The 14032-nt window shown below is 31.9% G+C and overlaps 1 protein-coding gene across 2 annotated transcripts in view; it reads right to left on the bottom strand.

Annotated features, from left to right (window-relative positions):
* Positions 1-11448, bottom strand: part of LOC129230697 (cyclic AMP-responsive element-binding protein 3-like protein 3) — a 34443-nt gene extending 22995 nt beyond the window's left edge. The window contains exons 1-4 of one of the 2 annotated variants that reach the window (XM_054865120.1): positions 11377-11448; positions 5270-5489; positions 2596-2911; positions 784-884 (exon numbers count right to left, since the gene is read on the bottom strand). In XM_054865120.1, the coding sequence (XP_054721095.1) occupies positions 784-884; positions 2596-2911; positions 5270-5401 (549 nt within the window). In that variant the 5' untranslated portion in view covers positions 5402-5489; positions 11377-11448. Of the gene's footprint in view, positions 1-783; positions 885-2595; positions 2912-5269; positions 5490-11156 lie in introns of both variants that reach the window. The other variant, XM_054865127.1, reaches the window with a different exon arrangement.
* Between the last annotated feature and the right edge of the window lie 2584 nt (positions 11449-14032).

The raw sequence follows: 14032 nt of genomic DNA, 5'->3' as shown, positions 1-14032 counted from the left end.
GTCTTGGGTCAAAAAGTTAAAACCCTTGTCCGAATTTTATTTTATTTATTTATTTTTCTTTTTGTTACAATTATTTTAAATACTGCACAGAAATATTTCTAGTATAATTTAACATATTGTACAATTGTAGATAAATATTGATACTTGAGAGAGCAATGCCCCCCCCCCCCTCCCTCCATTAAATACTAGAAAAACACTCCACAATGATATTCTCAACATAGAAGAGGAAAATACTCAACTTTAAGTTTTAATGACGCAGTTTGTGCCATCTCTAAATTCCAAAATTTCGTTTTAACAATTTTTTTTAATGAAATTATTTGATTTTTCATAAAATTAATTCATTTTTTACAAAATTATTTGATTTTTCACAAAAAATGGACCCTATGGAAAATCTTGGGCAGATCCCTGGCAACATTGTATATCATTACGAGCAGTAATGTAGTCCATGAGGGGGGAGGGATGAGTGAGAGGACAGTTACAATACGAGTACAATTTAATGAAATTAAGAAATGGGGAGCTAAAGTCTAAATTTTAAAAAGTAGGGAGATGCAAGTGTGGAGGACTTTTATTACCAAGTTTTTAAAAAAGAAGCCTTAATTCTTCAAAACATGAAATGAACATTTTTGAAAGAATCTGAATATGCAAAGAAAAAAATTAGATTGCTTACTCATGAAATAACAAATTCTGTAAAAATAGATGCACCATGCAGAGGAAAAAGTGAAATACATAAAATTGCTTCCCAACACCTAAAACTATAACTTTAAATTTCAGAAAGTTTCTTACGTTAAATTCAAGCAAAGTATCACTTTTAAGAGATTCACAATCTGAATTATTAGAATCTTCACATACAGAGACTTCTGATGTCTCCACTACAATATCGGCACCTGAAAAGACAAAATGTAACTTTAAAATCTGTATCTCAGAGACAGAAGGACGCAAGTCACATTATAATTTTACTGGGGAGAAGAAAAACTTTTTTCTAGCCCATGCAAAGGATGGGACAGCTGCTTTTTTAATCCTAGTTTTAAGCATACACACATACACAAAAAATCATAATGGAAGATTTTTTAAAAACCAATAGCAACAGAAGTAATAACAGAAAATAGAGCCTTTTCAAAAATGCCAAATGAAATAAGATTTTGTTTGAGCATTAATTACGGAGTTTAGATCGCATGGTACAGTTGATTGTCATTTTAAAAATTCGGTACTTCAGAGAAATATAGTTGTTCCTCAACCTACAGCAAACTGTGACGCCGGCATGGCATGGGGTTAGCATTCAAATAGTTTCATAAAGGTGTTTTTTGTGGGAATGCCATCATCAAACTAGACATCATTTTAAAAAAAATTTTCATCACTACAGCAGAAAATAAACAAGTGCTACTTGTGCTATTATTTTAAAAAATACTTAAATCTGGATTTTTGAATTCCTTCTGTTGAGCGCCAATGCTTTGCACGGGTCAACTAGTTTTCTATATGAAATTGGAGTATCTATTCGTCATTTTGAAAAGAAATAAGAATAGTTTCCTAGATAAAGTTGCAACGAAACAACAGTTTATGAAATGTAATCTTACTGAGAAAATTAAAACACCATTTAATTTCAACTAAAATTATGTGGGCATGGGCAGCCACCAATTGAAGCACATCTGCTACATAGGCGTCACCCTTTGAGAGATGAAAATTTATATTTTAAGTAATCAAGTAAGCTGAAAATTACTAAATGATTAAATTATTACCTATTTTTAAATAATTATCATATTCATGTACATTACAAATTTTCAATTATAGTAAACCTTTGTTGTATCGCACTTGTCGGAAGACAAAAAAAAAAAAAAAAAAAGTGCCATATGACCAAGGTCATAGAAAGTAGTAATTCAAACAACATACAAATTAATGACATGTGAGATACAAAAAATAAAGTTTTTCATCACATTCAGATGATTTTTTTAACAAAAAACAAAAGAAAATTAGCTTTAACATAAAGGAAATAGTTTTAAATATTTCTATTGTTTTATGATGGAATAAAAATTGAAAGTTGCAGTATAAACTGCAACGTATTTAGATATATGGGAAACATACCAGTTTTGTTAATTGATTTAAGTAAGAGAAAAAATATTCCTTCTGAGGAATATATATTTTTTTTTCCCTGCAAAGAAACAAAATTTGAAGTCATTTAAATTGAACCAGAATGGCTCAAAATACCCTGAATGACTGCACCTTTTTTGCAGCAAACATTTCAACAAATATTTTTTCATTTGAACAGTGAAACCTGTGTAAGTTGACCACTTGTGGGGCACTACTTTTGTCGTCAACTTAAGCAGGTGGTCAACTTATAGATGTTGAATTATATGATAAGATCTAATTCTGTGCCTGAAAATAGCGGTCAACTTACAAGGGTGGTCAACTTTACAGATTTTACTACAAAAATTATTAATAATATTTATTTTCAAAATTTATACGGAAAACAAAGCACAAGCTCAGGAAAGTATTTAACTTTATTTGGAACTTTAAGAATTACCACTCAGTATTAGTCATAACTTTTTATTCAAGTAAAAGAAAAAATAATATTTTTCCCAAGAGGAAAAACTAAATAAATACCTATTTCAATAGTAGATGAATCAGGAAGGGCAGCAGCGTTACAATGCTGTATGAAAGGAGGATTGGAATTCCGATTAGTTTCCACGCTTTTATCTGGATAAGTATCTACACAAATAGGTTCTACAATTACTGATGCATCTACATTATCATAGCCTGATGATGCACTTTGTGGAGACAAGCTTCCACTATAATAGGACCCAGAGTCAGTTTCTGGATTGTCACTTGTGCCTTTCCCAATGAAGTAAGAGAAATCATCTTTTTCGACATCTCTCAAAAATGCACTCCAAAAATCTTCAGATGGAGCACTTGTATCAGTCTATAGAAGACAAGAAATCTCGTTACAAATAAAACATAGATAAAATCATTTACATAACAAAAATAAAGTGTTCTGAAACAACAGACTCTGTTTCACTTTTGATTACCTGCAGAATAGTCTTAGGATAATGCCAATAAGCAAATTTTGCAAATGATTTGAAAAATACATAAAAAATTATATTAGTCCATACCAGTAGCAAAAAAAAAAAAAAATCAATAACACTCCCATTAGAGATCATTGTGACCTCCCAAAAAATGTCCTTATTCAGCACATTTTCTCTGATGATTCGAGAAATTTGGAGAAAGTATTGCAATATTGAATTTTTATATGCTGACTATCTTTTCTCATTATAGGAACTTCTTCAACAAATATAACTTTTATGTCATACGCCTTTTACAGAAAAAACTTTAAGGAACAATTCATTTAACAATGCTTTTTAGTTTTATCAAAAATCTATCTATTTAAACCTGCCAACAATTTTTTAATAATAGTTTTTATTTTAGTATATTTTTGATTCACAACATGTGAATTCACACCTCTATGGCATGTCACACACCTTGTGAGATTGTTTATGTGCTTAATAATTTGTTTAATTAAAAGTACATACTTATTTATCTATTATTCCTTTCACAAGTGTCTCAAATACTAATTGTTTAAGTTTATTTAATTTTTTAATATTGTGTTTTAGTTTTTTTTAGTAGGATAAGGAGTCATGTCACACCATAAATTCTCACCTAAGTTATCTAAATACAAAATGCCATTCCTCATGGCAGTAATGACATCAAATTCTATTTTCCATGATACAAGTGTTGCGTTATTTATTTTCAGCCATAAAGAAGTTGTGAGATTTTTGTCAAAAACAAGAAGATGGATTTTGCTTTAAAAACTAAGTGTGGTTATTGTGACTTCTCATTTCCGTGAACTTGAATTTCAGAGATGTAAATTAATGTAAAAAAAAGAAGGGAACATGTTTTCATATGCTTAACATGTGCAGATTGTAGCAACGAAGAAACAAAATATTTCCCTGAAAAATGTATCCATTAGGCCTATATTAATGGAAAATTCTTCACCTCCGTGACAGACCTCATAAATGTCATTATTTCTAAGGTGAAATTAGCTGCTAGAAGGTCAATACATCAATCTTAGGCATTCTACCAAAATTATAAATTGCCAGTATATTTTAAAATTTACTAAATATTATTTTTTAGCACACACACACATTTGAAATAAAAGAATAACAGCTAATTAAGCCATACTTTAATTAGGAGAGCTTAATATTAGATTCCCACTAATCATTAAAATAGCTCATTGTTTGCACAATTAACAAAATTACTATTTTGATATTAAATTGGCCTCAATTTTTAGACATTAAAAGTTTTTTCTTTTTTTTATTTCCATAAACGAGGCATTATTTTATTTTTTCATTCATGAGTAAAATAATTGGAACTTAGCCGGGCCATTGTCTATGGTTACTTCTAGTAGGCAAAATTTGGAGTTTCATTAGGTAAAAAGTTAAGGTAGGGTAGCTCCCAATAACACATGCATAGCTGCCAACATGCCAACTTAAAAAATCTTACAATGTATGTGGTTATTTCTACTTTTTTTTGACCATTAAAGAAAAGCATTAAAATTGAAAGTGTTATAACATTTTCAAATCCTTACCTTCACTTGATCTGTGCTTTTATAAGCAAAAAATAAATAAATAAATTTAAAAATAAGTAAATAAATAAACTTTCTTTTTTTTGAACTTAAACTTTTAAAAGTTGCTGACTGAGCAGCTTTCAAAAATTGTTTATCAACAACTTGTTTGAAACAAGTTTTTCCTGTAAGTTCTACAAATGAAAATGTTCTCCATGCTGTTATCCGATAAAAAAATTGTGTGCACTACTCGTATAAATCTGCCATAAGACCGTACAATCATACAAAACGTCCAAAAATCTTACAATGTACAGCTAAATCGCTTTACATTTTCATTCTTGAGTTTAAAGATAAAAACTCAAAACTTATCGATGGAATTTTCCTTCCACATTCTCATGAACATCATTCAAATATTTATGTCAATCATTGGAACTTCTGTGCATCAAATGGTCAAATCAACATATAATGGATCACAGTACAGCAATGGGTATTGCATTGTTGTAAAATTTGGAAAGTTGTTCTAGGGATACTAAAAATATAGGATATTTTTCTTAAATGCTGGATTTTTTGGAATTATAGGGTGGCTTGAATTCCTGAAAATGGTTACACTAAACTCATTTTATGCATATCTTTCATTTTTAGCAATTTGTACCATGTCTCACAGTCACACTAAACATTTTAAAATTTGGCACACCTATTATAACTATCAGAATGACCTACCTGAATGCACTCTCTTAATTGCTCCAGACTTTCAGTGATATCTTCTTTCATGCAATAATCAACATCACAAAGAAGGGGATCATCTTTATCAAAAAGAATGTCCAAAATTTCATTACCAGGGCACAGATCCATTATTCAGATATGTCTCTATGTTTCAAACTTCAGCTGATAAGTTAGCCACCAATCACATAGCTTTCTTCTAGGACTAATAATTTGAAACCTGAAAGTGGAAAATAGTGTAATATTAACATCCCCAAAGCAGAATACTATTAAATTTGCGACGTACCTCGCAGAACAGATGTCTGAGCTACAGAACAATTCTGTTCAAATGGGAGAGGAAAACTCAGACAAATTTTCCGCAGAAATTCTACAGATTTCTGTGAAACTTCTGCAGATTTTCTACAAATATCTTCCAACTCAAGATATAATTTTGCACAAATTCTGCAGATTTCTTTAAATTAGAAAAAAATCTAAAAGTCCCAGAAATTATGATAATTCGGCAAAAAGCTCGCAAAAAACGTTGAATTCAAAAAGTCATCTGCAGGAACTTTAGATTTACTTTGAACTTATCTGTAGATTTCGCGAAATGCTATCTTGAGCTGGAAGATATTTGTAAAAAATCAGCAGTTTGCAGAAATTTCACATTCTAAATCTAAAAATATTCCGATTTTTCTAGCATTTTTAGTTTTCCTTTTCCTTATTTTTCCCAATTGATCTTCACCGCTGCAACTTCCTACATAAATGTATGTTTTGGAAACATGTCAACATTGAAACACCTCGTCGTTGAAAATTGCTTGTCTTGTTTGAGATTTCAATCCTTTTGCATCCTGAAAATATTTCAATAAATTTTCGAAAGTTTTATTATACTCAAGATTAACTCGATTCCTTTCTTTTATTATTTTAGTAATTTATTTATTTATTAATATTATTTTAATTGCTCCTTCATGCCATGTAAAACTAAAAAACGTGGTTTGGCACCTAGGATCGGATTTTTATAAAATTTTGTATCTCTGCTCTTTCTATGCATTTTAGAAAGCAGATAAAATATTTTTAGAGAATCTCAATCGGTTTAGGTTCCATAGAAATGCATAGTAACTGAAGTTTTAAAAACTGAAAGAAAAAAAAACCTGTATGAAACAATTTTGATTCAATGCTTCTGATTTGTGGAAAAGGTTACGTTGGTCTGTTTATACAATGCTTGAAGTACTTGCAAAACAATCTTGGTCAAATGATTTCATGTTGCATTGTTAAGTATTCTGATTTGGGGATTAACATATTACAAATGCTCACAATGTATACTTTCTTTCCTAAATAACATCTGAATAAAGAAATCCAAATTTTATAGAGCCTGCACATATTAATTGTTGGATACATTCAAAAGCGATCAAGATTAAGTTTCCATTTTTTATTTCTTGTAGCACACTAATTTAAAAAAAATTTTAAGCATTCTACAATCTGAAAAACTTGCATACCTTGAATTCAGCATTTTATGTGCATTCGAGATATGCAGAGGCGGTGATTGGGACTGAAAAGTGGGGGGGGACAAAAAAAAACTAAAAGCCATAGGACTTTTAGCAACAGCAAAGAAATGAAAAAAAAGGAGAGAGAGAAAAAGTACAAAATTTTGCTAGGGCTAGTTTTGAGAGCAGATGAGTAGTAATTAATGTAAAATCTAACAGCTTAACACGTTTTTATTAAGATTTTGATGAACTTTGTACACAACAACTTTTCCCGAAGAAACACTTACAGATGAACTAGACTTACATTATTTACCCCAAAGTATTTTGATGTGTCAAAAACACTTGGTAATAATTTCATTGAACAAGTATCACTTGTTTAAGTAAAACAAATGACTTACTAAAATATCAAAACAATGAATAAATAAAAGTTACTGATTGTCAGGATTTGAAAATATCATGATATTTTTGAAAATATGGAAAATATCCGATATCTTTGATCGGATATTTTGATATATATCCGATGTTTTCAACCAGCACAAACAAAAGTCTTCAAAATAGTAACTGCATTCACAAATCACTCTTTATTTTCTTATATTATTATTACAATATGTATACCTAAAATTAAGGTTTCTTTCATTATTTGTATCTAATATTCCATTTTGTATTTTTATCAATTTTAATGGAGTTAATTAAGTATTAGCTGTTTTACTGATTTTTCTTCTGTTAGCCATTTTTACACAGTTATATGATTCAGAAATAAAAACTATGCATAGGTCGGTGCACAGTCATAAGACATTTTCTTTTTTTCTGACTAACGTTTTAATCTTTAAATCAAGCACTTTTAATATCTGAATTAAAATTGTTACATTACTAATAATTTTATGGTTAAATACAAATGCAAAAGTGACGCCCAGCAACAGGCTCTGGGCCCAGCTAGACTGGTCCTAGTCAATTTACAATCCCCAGTGAAGATCAATGGCCCTCTTAAAACTATCTACTCCCTTGCTCATGACCACCTCTTCCGGTAAACCGTTCCAAGGTTCCACTACCCTACTAAAATAATAATTTTTCCTAACATCCGTGGTAGCCTGAGATTTAAATAGCTTAAAACAATGACCCCTTGTCCTGTTTTCAGTGCTAAACTTCAGCCCCGTAACATCTTTCATTTTAATAAATTTAAACAACTGAATCATGTCCCCTTGGTTTCTTCTTTGCTCAAGACCGTACATTTTTAGCCTTCTAAGCCTGGAATCATAGTCTAAGTGAGAAAGTCCATTTATTAGCCTTGTAGCTCGCCTTTGAACCCTTTCCAATACATTAATGTCTTTCTTGAGATAAGGAGACCAAAACTGAACAGCATACTCCAAATGAGGTCTTACCAAACTTCTATATAAGGGCAGAAGAACTTTAGATTTGTTTGAAATAGATCTATTGATAAACCCAAGCATCTTATTGGCCTTGTTACTAGCAATGCTGCACTGTTGGCTAAACTTTAAATCCTGACTTATTAAGACCCCCAGATCAGTAACTTTGTCTGCCTGACTAATGACTGAACCTTGCAAATAATAACTTGTACACTTATTTCCATGCCCTAAATGTAGCACTTGACATTTCCCAACATTAGCAGCCATACCCCATTTATCAGCCCACTCCGTAATATGATCTAGATCCTCTTGCAGCTGTTTTGCTTGTTCTTCATTATCTACAGTCCCCATAACTTTGACATCATCAGCAAAACAATTCATGTTCTCAGAAATATTCTTGTGAATATCGTTCATAAAAACAATGAACAAAACAGGCCCTAACACTGATCCTTGAGGAACCCCACTTAAAACCTCACTCCAATTAGAATAATTTCCCCTTACAACTACCCTTTGTTTCCTTCCGATCAGCCAGTTTTTTACCCAAATGAAATTTTTCCCTCCTATTCCTATATTAGCTAATTTGCTAAGTAGAGCAACATGCGGTACCTTATTGAAAGCTTTTTGAAAATCAATGTAAACAACATCTACAGGCTTCTTGTTGTCCAAAGCCATGGTAACTTTGTCATAGAAATGTAATAAATTAGTTGCACAAGATTTACCTTTCCTGAAACCGTACTAAAAACTAGTCAATAGATTATTAGTCTCTAGAAAATTTACTATCTTAATTTTTATCAATGTTTCAAAAATTTTGCAAACCACCGAAGTTAGACTCACAGGTCTATTATTTCCCGCACTCCCTTTAGACCCTTTCTTGAAGAGCGGTTATAAAATAAAAAAGGCACATTACTTTGTTACATTAATGATGTATTAATACATCATAAAAATACCTTTTTGTTTATTTTTAATAATAAATGAACAATATTACTATGATTAATTATACTGAAAATACTGTAGTTTATAAAATAAATATTGAAAATATCATGATATTTTCAAAATAAATATTGGATATATATTGTGATATATATCATAATATATATCGACCGATATATATCAGCGAATCCTGCTGCTAAATAATGTTTCGTAAACAGATATACAAAGTAAAATAAATAATTATGTTCTAAAATTTTTGACATTTCTGCTTTTTTTATAGTTTGTAGCTTGCTTTTAAATTGGAAAATAAAATAAATAAATGAATCATAAAAAGTGCAAAAGCGTTTGCCCCAACAAAAAACTCGGAATCCAAATTGGAATTTTGCAAGATCCACTGGGAAAAGAATTCTACTATCTTAGAATCCTTTTGTTAAATTTATTAAGATTTTATTATTTTATTTTATTTTGAATAACAGCAACCTCTTTTTCATGAAGCAAAATTTCAAAAAAAAAAAAATTTTTGCAATATTTACAAACAGGGGCTTTTACAGGGTATAATCCTTGATGTACAGAGTAAGGCTTAAGGCTCCGGTTGTGCTATTGATTGGAGCTGGATGATGCATTGCAATACACTGGTGTCCCGCAAGTCTCACATCATTACTTGTTTAGAACTCCGCACCAAACCAATGTTCAATACACCAATCCATGGTCATGTTGTCCCATTTCATTTCCTGTCTCTCCATATTTGTGTTGCATTGGCAGTATGCCAAACTAAATCCAGCATAACAACTATAAACGACAATGCCAATGCACGGTTCTGTTGCCTATTTTGTAACTACAAATGATTTTTGTTAGAATTGGTAAATTAAGCAATTATAAAAATATTTATTACATTATTTCGTTTTTCAATGTATCAGTGAACTTTTAATTTAAACATTCATCTTTTCAATCAAAATGAGTTCTTACGTAGTCACTACTTCTTAAGTTTAACTCACAAATGGTTTGAATTACATTGCAATGCATGGTTAACAGCTATTCCCTAAATTAAAACATTACGCTTCTTAGAAAAACTAAATTTTATTGTCTTTCAGACCTAGATCAACAAATCCCCCCCACCTCCCCCTTAAAAAATTCCGGATTGCTTGTTTGAAATTGCTTCTATTTTTCTACTTTACTTCGGAATTTATTAGTTTTTAAGTTTCAATTAAATTATTTTCAATTTTTTAAGTATTTTGAAAAGTTAGCTAAATGCTTCAAGAGAAGTTTAAATTTTTTTGATTGAGCTGTTTTGTTAAATTTCACAAAAAAAATTCCCTTTCCACCAGAATAGACATTTTATTACTTATTTTGTGTTAGAGCTATGTGTGTGCAGAAAACAGCAAGTCTCACGTCATACAGATAGGAAATTAAGGGGATGGATATTCAGGGGTAAAAGCAGGCCCATATCTATAATGATTCCCCCCTGCAACAAAATCTGTAAGGCCCACAGAGGCCAGCAATATATATTTACAACTTTATTAGTGGGATTCTGTTGATCCGGGCATGGGTAAAAGCATTCAACTAATCAATTGTCAATGGGGGTTTTACAACCAAGCCTCCTAGTTTTACTAAAACATCTAATACATTTTTTCAATAAAATTTAAGTTTAAAAAGTCGATTTCTTGGGTCGTTGAGCCCTTGTTTTAAGGACACTAGAAAGTTACATGTCACTTTTATATAAGGGCCCGAAAAAGTTGACATTTAAAATCATGCAAATGTCATAAAATAACCACAAGAATTCATAGCTTCAGATGAATTAAATGTCATTAAAGTCTTGGAATGTTTAGTAATCAAGATTGAACAATGATAAACAAAATTATGTAAAAATATTTCATCAACAGTCAATCTACAACAAAAACATGTTTTAAGTTAACCAACATTTGAAAGAAATTCCAAAGCAGTTCATTGATTCAAATAAGTGCTATGCAATAAAATGAACTTTTTTACTTCATCTATAATCAAACATACTACGAAACATGAAGTAATTGTTTATGTTTAATTTTTAATACGCTTTTGATAAATAAATCGTCATCAAGAAATACTTCACTTATACCAAGGAATAATATAAAAAAGAAAACTACAATGCACGCTCACAGGAAAATATCAGCTTAGTTTATTTCACGATGCATCAACTAAAGAGAGATACCGGTTTAGATAATGAAAGGAGTTAGATGTCATATAATCACAGTATTGCGAAATCAGATGAAACATTATATACAACTTGTTTGCTATAATTTTGGACAAGTTATCATATAAATACGATAGATTCCATCTTTTTTCATAGAACCTCCTTTTTCGATACAGGTACACATACCGTGTTTACAACATAGAAACGTGGACACCCTTCCATATGCGATGACCGGTCACCTGTTTCAAGAAAAACAAACAGATTGTTTTGCGTTGACTCACCTTCCAACGTTACACTTTTGACGTCACGAAAGCGAGACGTTGTGAAAAGCAATTGGCTAATAACAGGCCAATAAAATTACACTTTTGTGTTGCCAACTGCAATAATTTTATTAGAAATACATATGAAAAGAGGTGAAGCACTGGAGAGAGAGACTGCAAATGAAAGTGATAGAAAATCTGAAGACAACTTATTAAACACTAATCATGATCTCACTCAAAGTTGTCATCGGTTGGGGATCATTTACAAATATCCATCGTCAACACAGTTCACAAAATCAGCTTGACCACCACCTCCTATTCTGGTTGCGTTCGACGAACCTCACAGGTTAACCGGTGAGTAACCAGTTACTAACCGCAGGGTTCTATGATCAACCGGTTACCGCATCGGTTACCAATCTAAGCTGTTGATTGGTTGATTGGAGCACGTGATCATTGGCTGTCACGTGGTTAACTAACCGGTCGCTCTCGGTCGAGCTCGTCGAACGCAACCTCTGAATGCCACAGGGCAATAAAGTAAGACAAAACAACGTAAGTAGAAGCACAAATTTGTAAATTACAAATTTGTGCTTCTACTTACGTTGTTTTGTCTTACTTTACTGTTCAGCACAAAGGTATTTATTTATCTCACAGGACAATGCTTGCGTTTTGGCGAGCTCAACCGGTCGCTACCAGTTAACCGATCACGTGACAGCTACTGATCACTTGTATCAATCAACCAATCAACAGCTTAAAATGGTAACCGATAGCTGAAAGAACGTGTCGGCTCGGTGCATTATCGGATAGGTTACTCACCGGTCGGCCGGTGAGGTTCGTCGAACGCAAAAATGTCGAGTCCAAAGGTCAGAGTCCCCCCCCCCCCCCCCCCGAAATTTTTGTTATCGACATAGTAATATTTCATGTAAAAATGATTTTTTTAACTAACTTTTTGTGGTGAAAAAGTTGGTTAAAAAATTTGTTTGTACGACTGCAGTGGTGTAGACGGGGGAGAGGGGGATGCAAAAAAAAAAAAACTAGTACCAGACACGAACAAAGTGCATTATGTTTCTGTAAGTCAAGGAGAGAGGAGGCAATAGGGAAGTTGCAACCTATTAAATGTTCATATTTTGGCTATTGGATATTGTTAATTGACCCTCAAAACTAAAAAATTCGCCGTCGCCGAATTTTAAAACACCGTGATTGATTTTTAATGAATTTTCAAAAATCCACACGCAAAAGTGCGCTCTTATGAAACGTCACGAGCTTACGTCACAGGGTCACAATGGGTAGCCTTCCACCGAAGATCCTTGTTTTCGGTAGGGACATTTTGAGCGCGCTGATATTTTTATTTTTTAGAAATTCAATAATCCTTTTTGAACACACTATGGAGGCCGGATTCGTTAAAGCAAAATCTAAATAATCTTCCTCAAATAACATCAATGATGATATTCGAATATTTCCGAGGTTTAATGTTCCAGAAACACGAGGAGTTAAATGCGAGGAGATAAGCCTTTTACGTTTCGTCTTCGAAGTCGAATGCACGTCCTTCGGCTTCTCCCCTATCGGAAGAGCGTATGGCGTCACTTCCTATGCCATTTGACGTCACAAGCGCTTGAACTTTAAAAATTAATTTAATAAAATAATAGTTTAAAAGACTAAAAAAACACGCTTTCGTAGCAAAATGAACTAAAAAGTGAAAAATAATCTTTGGATGATAGTAGTTGACCAATCACTTAATTTTTACTAGCTGCGTTGTCCGGCTTTGCCCGGTCTACCTTGAAAAAAAAAAAACATTGCGTCAAGTGAAGTATCTTCAATAACCAGGATTAAATGAAAGGAAAAAACCATCATGCAAAATTTTCTTGCCAAACAATTACAACAGATAATAAAATACTTTTAAGAAATTTAAATAAAATGAGAAAGATGGATTTAAAAGGCGTAACCATGGAAACACAAAATAAAATAAGTTTGAGAATTGAAAATGAGAAGAGATGGAAATTAACAATGGATTCAAAAAGTGTTACCGTGGAAACGCAAAATAAAATGGTTAAAAACTTGAATCGAGAACAGATTTTTGAACTTCATTTAATTCGCTTGTAACTTTTTTTCTAATGGAAATAGATGGTTAAATTTTCGACCTTAGGTATAGGTCCAGTTAGATCTGGAGTGAAAAAATGGAGCTCTTTCCAATGCTGTCAAAAAGAAAACTCTGGGACAATTCCTATCCACTTTTTATTGATGGATTTAATGAAGAAAGTAGTGCTTAAATTTCAGCTAAGCCTAAAAAAATTCGAGCTAAAAACGTAAAAAACTCCCGTCGCAATTAAGTTAGAGCATTGGAACAAATTGCGTAGAACGCGGAAAATTCTTCCCTTTCCAACGATATATAATATTACTATTTGCGAGTAATTTTTCACCCACATATTCGTGAGTTTTTGTGAAAATTAAGCCTAAATTAGAATAAAAAAAGAACTATTCATCGATTTTTTTTTTTTTAAACTGGTCTGCAAACCTTCTCAGGACTTAAAGGAACAAACTGTGAAAATTTCAGCAAAATCGGCTGGGTAGTTCTCGAGTTTTGCGAG

Source organism: Uloborus diversus, chromosome 1 (genome assembly GCF_026930045.1).
Source record: "Uloborus diversus isolate 005 chromosome 1, Udiv.v.3.1, whole genome shotgun sequence".
In the NCBI taxonomy this organism is placed as follows: Eukaryota; Metazoa; Arthropoda; class Arachnida; order Araneae; family Uloboridae; genus Uloborus; species Uloborus diversus.
Note: the sequence above shows the minus strand (reverse complement) of the source record. Positions and strands in the feature narration are given on the sequence as shown.